Source organism: Podarcis muralis, chromosome 6 (assembly GCF_964188315.1).
Source record: "Podarcis muralis chromosome 6, rPodMur119.hap1.1, whole genome shotgun sequence".
In the NCBI taxonomy this organism is placed as follows: domain Eukaryota; kingdom Metazoa; phylum Chordata; class Lepidosauria; order Squamata; family Lacertidae; genus Podarcis; species Podarcis muralis.
This window is the reverse complement of record NC_135660.1, coordinates 45,304,413-45,318,274: the sequence shown is the minus strand read 5'-3', so window position 1 is coordinate 45,318,274 and position 13,862 is coordinate 45,304,413. Positions and strand designations below refer to the sequence as shown.

Here is a 13,862-nt window from a genome sequence, read left to right as displayed (position 1 = left end):
CAAGGGAAGTCCTGTCTTATTCTGCCTTGGTCAGACCACACATGGAGTACTGTGTCCAGTTCTGGGCACCACAATTTAAAAAGGATATTGGCAAGCTGGAACGTGTGCAAAGGAGGGCAACCAAGATGATCAAGGGTCTGGAAACCAAGCCTTATGAGGAACGGTTGAAGGAGCTGGGTATGTTTAGCCAAGAAAAGAGACTGAGAGGAGATATGATAGCCCTTGAGATATTTCAAGGTGGCTATCACATGGAAGAGGGAACAAGCTTGATTTCTCCTGCTCTAGAGAAATGGCTTCAAGTTACAAGAAAGGAGATTCCAACTAAAATTCAGGAAGACCTTTCTGATGGTAAGAGTTGTTCGACAGTGGAACAGTGGTGATGGGCTCTCCTTCATTTGATGTTTTAAGCACTGGTTGTATGGCCATCTGTCATGAAGAAGAAGAGTTTGGATTTGATATCCCGCTTTATCACTACCCGAAGGAGTCTCAAAGCGGCTAACACGCTCCTTTCCCTTCCTTCCCCACAACAAACACTCTGTGAGGTGAGTAGGGCTGAGAGACTTCAAAGAAGTGTGACTAGCCCAAGGTCACCCAGCAGCTGCATGAATGTTAGTTGAGATTCCTGCATTGCAAGAGATTGAACTATGGGTCGTTTTCAATTGTACAGTTCTATAGTAGCATTACCTTAAGTCCCCTGTGGCTGGAAGATGCTGCCCACAGAAAGGAACAAACTATTTAGTATGCCTGCAAGAAGCAAATCTGCAGCTTGACTTCTATCACTTCAATTTGTAATGCTCATTTTATTTTTTTGTAGTGGTTTGTATAACTGCATTGGTAATTTAATTTTGGGGAGGAGATGTCGCAGAAACCATAGTTCAGAGATGCTGGACTTTTTTTTTTTAAAAAAGGAAAACATCTCATTTACTGTATTAGTTGATCTTCAATGGCTGTTCAATGTGGTTTGTGCATGAATCATTCCAAATTGTAAGTGGGCCTCCCTAAATAACTGCAAATGCTTTACTGAGTGAATGACAGACTCACAATGCAGCTTCAAAGTATTGGGAAAGGAAGTGATGCACCAAACCAAATAAATCAACAATACTCCACTCATATTAGATTTTTGTTACTGTGATGGAGTCCAGATTTTGCTTTTGTAAGCTATGGCCAGTATTTTTGCTGGCCTAATAACCGACCCAGGTGTCATGTAATACTACTGATCTATATCAGGAATGGCGAATCTTTTTTATATCATCATACACACATACTCATAGAAGGGTCTAGATGAAAGTTTCCTACCCCTGTTCTATATGTAGGGAAACCCATCATTATAAGCTACTGAAAATAAACCAGCATATCTAAAGACCATAGCCTTAAGGGCCAGTATTTGTTTTCTGTGGAGAATTGCTTTCTGTACAGTCACACTGATCTCAAAGATCTCAGTCTTTCCAACCCAGCCACCCGCTAAGATACTTTAAACTGGAGGTGTGTAGGACTTAACCTGGGACCGTCCACATGTAAAGCATGACAAAGCAATAACCTCTTCGTTTTAGGAATTTTTTCAGATCTTCCTGTTTTCCGAAACATTTTCAAGCACTCAAGAACATCTATCAAGCCTAGAGTCTTGTACCTTAGAGATCAGACATGGGGACAGTGAATGCAAATAATATTCGTGTTATGTCACAAGAGTAAATCTGTGTACAGATAATTGTGTAGTACGGTCTCCACTAAACGATTATGGAGGTTAAACTGTGAATACAGTTGCAGAAAAGCTTGAGGAATAAAACAAAACTCCGTTGTTTTTCTTCCATCGTTTCACTGAACTATGAAGTAGTAACTAGCATCAATATAAATGTAGAAGTGAATCTTATCAGTGAAAAAAAATGACTAGGCTAACTTCCAACAGTTTCCGCAAGCATATTATACAACTTTTTAAGTTGTCACTTTATTCCTCTCACATTCTAACTCTCAGTTTACCAGCAGGACCATCTCACATGCTTTCGTCATTAATAGGCCAACAAACAAGTAACAAAACTGCATGACTAGCTTTTCAAGTACTACTTGTAAAAGAGGCTTTATACAAGAATGTGTACTAGGCAAACACATTTATCACACAGTGATTCATTTTTCCTTCCACAGAATTAAAATCAACTTTGAAAGTTGAGAAACAACAATTTACAAATAATTTTAAGCAGGGTCTAATTTGAAAACTGCATTGATGTTGAATAAGTGTCAAGACTTTAATTTATAAAGTTACAAGTACGTAGCATAGTTCATGGCACAAAATCATAAGCATATATTTTAATTATGCATATATGTATGTATTTATAGTCTGCTTTTGTAAATGTTTATCAAGGCAACATACAACATGCAAAAGGAAAATTAATTCAGTAAAGCATCAATAAAACACCACTAAAACACCAGAAAATATTAGGTTATAAGGAAAAATATAATGTAGTAAACATCTATCTAAACATTTTTCATACAGCATTTATCTCCCTTGAATGGCCTATCTGAAGTTAGCTGAATTTGAAAACATTCCATTATTTCCAAATAGTAAAAATACAGTATTACAAGTCTGTTGAGCTTAATAGGACCATAGATTGAATGCTACAGGCTCGATGCAAGAGCACCTTTATAAAAGCTGCTGTTGGCAGAACAGAACACAATTATACGCAGAATTGAGAAGATTTTTCTCCAAGAGGTGATAACTGTGTTCTACCACTTTGAGTTTCGAACTTAAATGTGATGTAAATTAAGAAACAAATGTACTGCATCTATATGCATAAAGGCAACACACCTAAGCATAATTCTGCAAGTGTTAATATTTTATCCATAATTATCAAGCTTTAAGACTATATTAAAGTAACTATTATGTTTGGGTCAAAATGTCTTCTTTCAAATGGGTAAACTCTTATTAACATGAGAATGCTAAAACAAAGAAACAGGCAACACATTAAGAGTGGACTAGGAAATTCTATGTAGGATTATGGAGATTGCTTAGGTAACAATCTCCTCCCCATGGAATTCTATTGGGGGCAGGCTCTCCCGACCCTCCAGAGCAGATTTAAAGAAGATACAGAGAGTATCAGCCCTGTTGCATCAGTGGGAGTGTTTGCACTGCTAGTAGAATGGGATGATTGAATTTGACCCTAAGGCTGCAACCCTAGAGTTTTCTATTTGAGGGGAAGCTCCATTTAGTTCAGTGGCACTTATACTTCTGGGCTGATGTTCACAGGATTGCACTGAAGGGACAGATTCCTTAACTTTTTGCCTTTTATATATCCTTCTAACTGTCTGCCCCTACTAGGTGCAGATTTTCCATCATCAATCAAGTACATGGAAATAGCCTCTTCAATATTTCCACAGATTTCTTTCTTCTGTTGCACTGGTTAGTATTACTGTATCTGTCAAAGATTTGGGAAATCATGCTATCAGTAAAAGTGACAAGAGCCAGGTCAATACCCTTCCTGCAAACAGAGACTATTTATTCTTTCTCCTCATCTTATCTCTTCCGTCTGCCATCACTCTGAAAATAACTTTAGTGTAAATACTGCTGGTGCTTGGGACACTTTAAGCATGCTGACCAATCATCTGATTTGAGAACCAAGGGATTAGGAAATCTGGGCACACAATGCAATTATCAAACTTTCCTGCCCCCCCCCCGACAACTCTAATGCAGGCAGGATAGAACTTTACATGCCATTTCCAAAGTACTTCCCAAAACAACAGTGCAACAGAAACTATGTATTGGGCTTATTCTCCCTTGTGGCTTCAAAGTCAATAGCTCCAATGTTAGAAGTCGCAGGCTTCACACATGCACACAATTGTTTCACTATGACACACTGTGTTACACATGACAGTGTTAAGGAGATTGCATGCATTGCCCTTTGTCTTAAAAGCATGACTTTTTAAACATTGGAACAAAGATAAAAGAAGCTGCATGCATTTTCCAAAGCACTGCCCAGTGCTAAGCACCATCTCCACTGCAAACCAAGACAGGATAGTTAGTGGGTGGTGGCAGAGTGAGGGGAAAGGAGCCAAGTGAATGAGAAGCATGAGGGTGAGTGACGTTTACTAAAGATCCTTAAGAGGTTGCCATCCACAACTGCCATTAATTCAGCTAGCTGGAACCAATGTAAGTTAGAACCCAACAACAACTGATGGCCAAAGATTCACCATCCTGCTTTAGTATGTAAGGCTCAGCTAAAAGCTCCTATGTAGAATTGGGATGAGAGTGGAGGGAAAGGGAATCCCCTGAAAAGAATTTGGAAGTGGAGAAAGTACAACTTCTGCCTGGAGTTATTCATAGCAGCTGACATTTTTACTAAAATCCCTCAGAGTGATGCAATATTGCTTGGTGGGATGGGACTGATGCCACTAGGATCATTTCAGGACAGTAAAAGCAAATCTTGCACCCCAAGGATTTAGTCTTCTCTTCATAAATTGTCAAAATATCTCCCTTTTGTTGCACAGAAAGGTTAAAGCCTAATACTTTTGTGGACTATGTACTGCCACATTAACTTTCTCACTATCCCCTCCCTCTTGCCTATTTTTCAGCTAACAAAAACATGGATTGTGCCTAATGAAGTTTAATCTAATCTCATTGCTGCTTGCCTTCCAGCAGGCAGCTAAGACTTACAATTATCTATGCTCTGGTCACATTCCATTTATACAACATATACATGGGGCTGTCTTTAAGCAATGCATCTGGTTCAAAATTAAGTAGTTAGGCTCCCAATGAGGATGGGCAAAAAGAAAGAAAGAAGAAGCTTGCCAGTCTCAAAATGACTGCCAATAGCTTCCAATCTATTTAAGATGACAATTCAAAAACAGATTTTAATCTTTTTCAGGCAAGCCTCCCTATGAAGAAAAATCCATAATCAAAATGCTACAATGGAAAAAGCACTATCACAATGGAAAAAGCACTATCACCTTACCACCCATCCTACCATTCTAATGCTATTCTGCTGTCTCTAATGTTGCCATTTTGGTCACATACCAAAGAGCCAATCAGTACAAATGTTCCCTAGTGGTTCTTTATAACCACTGCAAAACTTTATTGCCTAATAATTATGTACTCTACATATGCATGCACACAAACCAGATTTAGACCCAATGCTACTTTTGCCTGTTCCAATAAGATTGACACCCTGTCATTTGATCAAATAATATTCACAGTGGCTTACAATTGACTGAAATAATCAACACCCACTCATCTGTATTAGTTCCCCAACAGTAGATGAGACTAGGCCATACTTTCCAACAGTTTTGCTGTCCCTGAGCAACCAAGAGTTGCTCAGTATTCTTTGTGACAAGGAGGTAGCTGCTCCTTTACTGGCTCATGGGTTCAGACTGGTCTCTCCTTACCATGATACATCTTGAGAGCAGAACTGCAATACACTTGGCATGATACAAATGTGCGCACTTTGTGACTACTATACTATACAGTGTAATTCGAGGAATTAAAAAGAACAACCTGTTTATTTGACTAAGTTGTGAGCAGAGGGAAATAGTGCTGGAAGCAGTAATGTCAACATCACAATATGCTAATAAAGCATTCTATGCAACTCAGAATTTTGCATACAAATGTCTCCTTAGGTTGCTTCAGTATCATTGACCTGCAGGGTGTTTTGTGTCACCTTAAAGACTAACAGTTGCATTGTCACATGAGCTTTCATACATCATAGCCCCTTTGTCAGATGCAATATTTATCTGCTTTGTATCTTCTGTCATTTCCAACCAACACAGGAGCCACTGTCTACTGAACAGCCTATTCATAATGCTTTCTTCAGAAATAAAAACATGCCAATATAAAGCTTTTCAGTCTGGAGAAAGGAAATGGCTGAAAATTCTGTAACCCAAGGCAAACATTTGTTGCTATCCAATGTTCAAGCATGTAATATGATCACCAAGAGCAAGTTTTGCTTTTATTATAATGGGTTCCTTACCATTAGAACTCAATTAGAAGCCCCAGAGGAATATTTCTCTTCCTACTGATAAAAACCATATGCATAAAAATTGCCTTAATGAAAGTTTGAAACATTTGTTCACTTCAATTCAGGAAATAGTGTGTAAGATGACATCACATAACAATAAAATGACAAGAAAGATGAAACATCTAAGCTTCCAGAAGTCTGATTTAGTTTAATATAACAGCTACTTTTTCAAATTATAGTGAATTTAATTTGGATTCTTACCCAGATCAAGTTTGAAATGACCAAAATACTGAAACAAACTTTTGAAAACGAATTCTGCAAAAGTTTCCACATATATCAGTTAGTGAACTGCTTTGGGTAGCAGTCTCAGTGCCCTTCTCCCTAGTTACGAATGTCACAACTTTCAGCTTGTTTTGTTGGGTTTTATGAATTATATCAAATTTACTACTTTAAATTCAACTGAAGTTATCTTATTCTTTTAAAAAGTCAAAATAAACACAACAGGGCCACAACATTTTGATTGATGGATTACTGACAACCCTGGATCCCCAATACACATCCAATCCATATTCCTCTTTGGAATATCTAGACCAGAAGTAGGGAATCTTTTTGGCTGGGGGAGCAGACCTTTACTTTCCGCCACCTTGTGGGTCAACTTTGACAGGTGAGTGGGGTGACCCATGGGGGTGGGGTCTGCTTTGCCAATACATTCACTGTGGGGAATTCAACTCCACGCCCAGTTCATTACCTGATACCACTCAGTGATGTTAACTGATTGGCAGGTCAGTGTTCTTTGGTGGAAATGGGACTCATAGGTCTACTAGGACATCCAAGGGCAGAGGTTTCCCACACCAATCTAGGCAGACCTCAAACCTGCCCATTGCTAACATAATGGCATTCTTTATAAAGAAATGAAAAGCACTATACTATTTATACAGTTATAAGATGAATGGTTATAGAGATACCTTTATGCAGCCTTGATACAGTTAATTGTATCCTGTTATAAAATCATGGGTGCTAACATTGGTAGCACTCAGAGCCCAGCCATTAATCAATGGCTTTAAATAATTATCTACTCTTAGCATAACTTATTAGTCAGTAAATCAAATCCCAGAAAATAATAGTTTACAGAATGCCTTTTTTTTTACTCAACAAAATGCAGGTTTTTTAAAAATAGGCTCAATTATGGCTTATAATGTAAAATGTTTTAATATATATTTATTCTGCCCTGAAAGTATATTAAATGCTATCAATATATTGAAAACCATATTCTACCCATTCTGCTTATTATTGCAGAATTCCACAAGTCTCCTAGAAATCGTTTACAGAGATTAGGGGCCAGTCTAAGGCACAAAACTAAAAATGGATAATTAAGTGGAGAATAGCAACAGACAGCTGGAAGGAAAAATTAACTACTGCTTTAACAAATGCTTAACTGTACAACTGATGGTCATTTCCACATCTTGGGAAACAGAAACTGACAGATGGCAGAAATCTATAAAGTTTATTCATAGTTCCTTATTCAATTCAGAGATAAATATGCAGCATGAAAAAGAAACTGAAATCTGAGCAAATAAAACCACAAAATGGCTTTAGGAAATCCCAAACCATGGCACTAGGAGACTGCTCAGAAAATAGTGTCCTAGAAGTGCTATATTCAAGACAAAACTGAAATCATGAGGTTTTTCTACCATAAAAATATATTTTAGCAAAATATATACATGAACAGCTAATACGCCCTTTTGGTACCTTGCTTCCTCCTCTTAAAATAAATGTTTGAGGTTAAAAAGAATTAACTCATACCTTGGAGAAAATGACTTGCCTTATAAAGGGATGGGTGGATACATTCTACATACACACTCCATGTACTGAAGTGTGAAAGAAAGACTCCAGATTACTCATGAGGTATACACCCAGCTCATAAGTGACTAATGAAAGATGGCAAGAATCAGCATGTACACCATACTTCCTTGATTTGAAGAATTAAAAATTATTAACCCTGGATAATATCAACTGTACTATTATGTATACTGATATGCCATCTTGGGCTTCTTTGGGAAGAAAGGTGGGATGTAAACTAATAAGATTTCTGTGTTTGTGTATAACAGAGGAAGTTAGTTGCTTTTGTTTTCAACTCATTGCAGGAATTGAGAATGTTGTGTCTGATGTGCAATAATAGATAAGCGTAGCTAGTCTTTTCTACTGTTACGAATCTTAATCCCATACTGAATCCAAGATTTCTGTGCTGCTCAGGAAGATGAAAGCATACTCCATGATTAAAGCAAGGAATTGGATGATTAAAATATCAAACGTACAGCCTTAAACAATTATGGTAAAGTAAAGGTAAAGGTACCCCTGCCCGTACGGGCCAGTCGTGTCTGACTCTAGGGTTGTGCACCCATCTCACTTAAGAGGCCGGGGGCCAGCGCTGTCCGGAGACACTTCCGGGTCACGTGGTCAGCGTGACGAAGCTGCTCTGGCGAGCCGGCACCAGCGCAGCACACGGAAACGCCGTTTACCTTCCCACTAGAAAGCGGTACCTATTTATCTACTTGCACTTTAGGGGTGCTTTCGAACTGCTAGGTGGGCAGGAGCTGGGACCGAAGACGGGAGCTCACCCCGCCGCGGGGATTCGAACTGCCGACCATGTGATCTGCAAACCCTAGGGGCTGATGTTTTACCCACAGCGCCACCCGCGTCCCTAAACAATTATGGTACTTTTCACTAAAGTTGAAGAGAATAGCACTGCATGTGCAAAACTTCCAGAAGCTAACATGATGCAATATGTTCAGGAGATTGGCATCTATAACTGTATGAATGAGTCATACAAGACACACTTTAAACCATGTTCCACAGAAATGCTGTATCAGGATGTGCAATATATGGTGTTCTGGGAATTGCTAAATCACAACTCCCATCATCCCTAGCTACTAACCATACTGACAATGGCTACTGGGAGATGGAGTCTTACAATACCTGGAGGGCCACAAGTTTCCCACCCTGTCCTTGTGCTATAATAATAATAATAATAATAATAATAATAATAATAATAATAATAATAATTTATTTCTACCCAACCCATCCGGCTGGGTTTCCCCAGCCACTCTAGGTGGCTTCCAACAGAAGGTTAAAAATACATCAAAACATCAAACATTAAAAACTTCCCTAAACAGGGCTATATCTCTCCACCATAGTTTTCTAAAAGTAAAAGTGATTTTTTGGTAGTATTTTATGTTCCTCTTTTAATGCTAATGAAAAGCTAAAACAAAGATTTAGCTTTGTGTATTCCAACACTTACACTTTGGCTTTCTATGTAAATGCAGTTAAGGTGGCTAAATACAAAAACAAAACAATATAATCAAGTAGAATCTAATGAAACCAGCAGAGAGCAAACGAACTACTGTACTCAAAAAGTCTGTTAAAAAAATGCCCACTGAAAGCAACAGTTTTCAAGGCATGTTTGAAAGCAGGTAATGAAGAGGCATATAAACGTCCCAGGAGAAATTATTCCATAACCTGGGTGCAACCATCAAAAAGGCCTCTCTCATTCCAACCACCTGCACCTGTGTCAGCAGAAGGACAGCAAACCTAAAGCTGATTTGTCCAGTCCAGGCATTTAAGGCCCAATCAGCCTCTTGAATTGAGCCTGGAAAGAAATCAAAAGCTGTTAAGTTGGTACAACCAAATTCCTGGTGACTCCAGATAACAGTTTCGCAGCAGTATTCTGAACCAATTGAACTGCGTTCAAGAGGAGCCCCATGTAGGATACTTTACATAATCCAACTTGGGAGTGACTAAGCCATGAACAAATGAGACTTGATCTGATTTCTCAATGAAAGGGTGCAAGATAGTAGACCAGATAGTTATGTCACAGGCACCTGCATAAATAGGGCAGATCCAGGAACCACCTCCAAATCTATGAGCCTGATGCTGGGAGTGCAACCTGGCATATACCAGATTAAATATTTATTGCAAGAACAGTAGTACTACCAACCAAAACAAATGAGAGGTTCAGGGGAATCAACAGGATCACAGTCCTCCATCTCCCAGGACAGGTCACCCAACAGGGTGAACAAGGCAATCTCTTTTTTTAAATGATATTTTTGCAATTTAAAATACACATCAACAATTCCTTTTACATTGACATATGTCTTCTACATTATTTTTCTATGCATATTTGCATACTTTAAATAATAATTATTGACTTCCCTCTACCTCTTAACAGCTTCTTCTCATTTTATTTCATTTTCTTTCGTACCATGTTAAAATCCTAACAAACCTTTCTTTACAGCAAAAGCCTCCAAAGGCGATAACCACCATGGTGTCTTTGGTTCTAATAACTTTTTGGTATCATTCCCAGACTGAGTATTTTCTAATTATATGCTCGAGGAAGCCTCTATGTGCTTTCACTTTGTTATAGCCCAAATACCCCTGCCAGCCGAATCTATTATCCCACCCCTCTATGTCCAATATATTTGTGTTTTTCAAAATCATCCATTCCTTTGTCGAGCAAAGACATACAGCTTCATAGTATAATTTGAGGTCCGGCAATGCAAAGCCCCCTCTGTCCTTTTTCTCCGTCAAAGTAAAGGTAAAGGTACCCCTGCCCGTACGGGCCAGTCGTGTCCGACTCTAGGCTTGTGTGCCCATCTCACTTAAGAGGCCGGGGGCCAGCGCTGTCCGGAGACACTTCCGGGTCACGTGGCCAGCGTGACGAAGCTGCTCTGGCGAGCCAGCACCAGCGCAGCACACGGAAACGCCGTTTACCTTCCCGCTGTAAAGCAGTACCTATTTATCTACTTGCACTTTAGGGGTGCTATGGAACTGCTAGGTGGGCAGGAACTGGGACCGAAAGACGGGAGCTCACCAAGCCGCGGGGATTCGAACCGCCGACCATGCGATCGGCAAGCCCTAGGCGCTGAGGTTTTACCCACAGCGCCACCCGCGTCCGTCAAAAGTTTATACTTAATTCTAGGTTTTTTGCCTTGCCATATGAACTTTGCTAGTTCTTTCTGCCACTATTTAAAGCAGCTTGTCCTGCTTATTATAGGGATCATCTGGAGTAAGAATAGCAGCACTGACATCTTGATAGTCAAGATTCTTCCCCATAACAATAGATTTAGTCTACTCCAAATTTCCAGGTCTTTTTTTATCTCCATCCATACTTCCGCATAATTATTGTTATATATATTTTTGTAAAGATCCAAATTCCTAGATATTTGATCTTTTTGAACAAGGCAATCTCAGTCCCACACCAAAATGAAGAGTACAGTACTGAAATACTATCATATGAAGAGCCCTGGTGAATCAGACCATAGACCCATCCAGTCCAGTAACCTATTCTCACTGCAACAACAAGATGCCTAAACTAAAGGAAGTTTCAAAGCAGGATCTGAGCACATTCTTCCCCACTTTCAAATGCCAACAACTGGTACACAGAGGTATACTACCTCCTACATAACGAAACTATAGAATTGGCTCTTATAAGATGTAGTGACAACCAGTAAGCTGGATGTCCTTAAAAGATAATTCGTAAAATTAGTACCATGCACTAAATAATGAGATGCCTGAAAATTGTATTATTGCTTCCTCTGAGTGTGTTTTTCCTGAAAACACTTAATACTTGTTCTACCAATCTCTAATATGCAAACCTCCCAATTCTGCTCTCTGATGAACTCATGCTTTAAAATGCTGTTTTGCATATATTCACATATATTCCCCCAACCACCACAAATCAGCAATTCAAAATCAAAGGCATAGTACTGTATCTATGAGGAATGGGATTCTTCCTTTTAGGAGTTACTTCATAAAGATCTTGCTAAGCCTAAGCCAACTGTTTAGAAAGCAGCTTGTCATCTAGAGAAAGGAAGGTTGAAGTGATAAGCAGCACTTGCAGAAGTCATACAAAAACAATGTTATATGAAAAACACACACAAAATTGAGTATATCCCCCCTAGCAATGTACTTTGTTGAAAGAAACTAATTTCATGCTTTCATAACAAACTGCATCTAGTAAGGCCTGCATTTTGACAGTGGTGAAATGAAGAGAATCCAGCATATATACATGCAAGAAGCTCTTCTATTTTTTATAAATGAAATTCAAAACCAGTCATAGTTGAAAAACCAGCCAACAAGAACAACTTTGCAATACCAAAGAGGGGAAAAAAAGGTGGATTAATGATCCAATACTTTTCCATCTCATATTTCTATTATTCTAAACTGCGACAATTCATAGAATCAAAGAACTGTAGAGTTGGAAGGCTGGCATGATCAAAAGAAAAACCATGTTTGCCCTAAGATGTAAACAACAGAACAACCAAAATCATTCTAAGGATAATGAAATCTTTATGATATAATGAGATGTTCCCAAGTTACAAGTTATAGACAAAGACAGTGTTCATATTTCAGGATTACAGCAGGAATATAAGACAAAACAAAATTTCTTACCTTGAATACTTTTCCAAAAGCACCATCTCCCAGTTCTCCTATAATTTCCCAATAGTCCTCTGGGTTTAAGTCTCTCTTGACATGCTCATACTGCTTCTTTTTCTTCTCACCCCCCAACTTGAAGATCTTACGAAAATTGAAGAATGACATCTTTGCTTTTTAAACTACCAGTAACTCAAAAACCGTATCAAAACCTCAGAGTAGACAACAGTTTGGCTTTTTCCAACACCTTTCTTCCTTGCTTTATGATCCAAAGGGATAAAAGGCACACAATTGCGGCAGTTATGTCACGTGAGAACTTTGATGCTGCCAGCAAACCAACAGAAAAAAAGAGTTTTTGACCTTAATTTTTAGATGAAGTATACAATAATCCAATGTCAAGTAGAACAACGTCTTTCAAGTCTATCTCTCTAGCTTTAAAAGCCAAAGAATCATTTGATCGCAAATTTCTTGCTCATAATAACCATACCATAGTACATGGCAAGGCCCCAAAGATGCTACTAGATAAAGTACATTGATGGTCTACAGCCATAAGTTGTGGCAGTCTTGGGGCTGGAAAAAACACACCAGCACAATATTTTTGATGGTGCAGCAAAACATCTGGTGGAGGATACTTGTGCCAAACAACGAAAAGGCAGGCAGTAGTATTCAAATCCTACTACTCCAATACTACTTATTTAGCAACAAGGATTATAGGCACCATTTCAGGACAAGCCTCCTTTCGCTTGATGAAACAACTTCAGGACTCCAACACTGTGAAGACTGCACATCCTCCTTCATGTTTTGGGTAAAATAAAATAAAAAGACTCCTTATCCAATGGGCGTTGGGAGCCAGTTTCGCCTGTTGGAGAGAAGAGGAAAGTGAGAAAGACCGTCCCGCCTTGACAACTCACGAACTCTCCGGTCCCTCCCCGAAAGACACTTAAGCAATCCCCACAACAATTCAAAGTCAATCATGGATTTTGCTTTAAGGCGTGAGGGAGGGGCTCCACCGGAGTTTTTGAGGGGTAAAGTGGAGCTACTCCACAAAGCAGGGGGCGTGTGAAATAAATCTCTCCCCCCCCCCCCGCTTCACTTCTGTGTGGAAAAGAAAAGCCATAGGAGTCTGGGCTGAAGGAGACCTCCCCCCCTCCGGAGAATTAGTACCAACGGTCGTAACGACAACAAGCCCCACTTTTTTTAGTATTGGGGGGGGGGTAGGAAGTGGGAAAGGAAAAGCGCTGCGAATAAAGGAGCCCACGACCCACAGGGAAGCTCATTTCAGCCTCTCACCCGGCCCGAGACGGATCCGGCGTCTTCGTCTTCGCCGCCGCCTTCTGTGTTCCCACTTCCTCTGTGGGGGCGGGGCAGAGCAATAAGCCTCCTTATGCCGATTTCCTCTCCTCCTCCCCCCGCCTCCAACCACCACCCGAGCCCGGCTGCGCTTCGCTTCTCTCCCTCGCTCGCTCCCAACTACAGTCACGCACGCGCACTCTCTCC

The 13,862-nt window shown here is 39.7% G+C and overlaps 1 protein-coding gene across 4 annotated transcripts in view; it reads right to left on the bottom strand.

Moving 5' to 3' along the window:
- Positions 1–13,800, bottom strand: part of SLK (STE20 like kinase) — a 55,265-nt gene extending 41,465 nt beyond the window's left edge. Inside the window, exons 1-2 of one of the 4 annotated variants that reach the window (XR_013393189.1) lie at positions 13,656–13,799; positions 12,384–13,224 (exon numbers count right to left, since the gene is read on the bottom strand). Coding sequence is in view for 3 of the 4 variants with exons in the window: in XM_028730352.2 (XP_028586185.2) it covers positions 12,384–12,533 (150 nt within the window). In the remaining variant the exon portion in view is untranslated. Of the gene's footprint in view, positions 1–12,383; positions 13,225–13,630 lie in introns of all 4 variants that reach the window. The other 3 variants (XM_028730352.2, XM_028730354.2, XM_028730351.2) reach the window with 3 other exon arrangements.
- Positions 13,801–13,862: the final 62 nt, after the last annotated feature.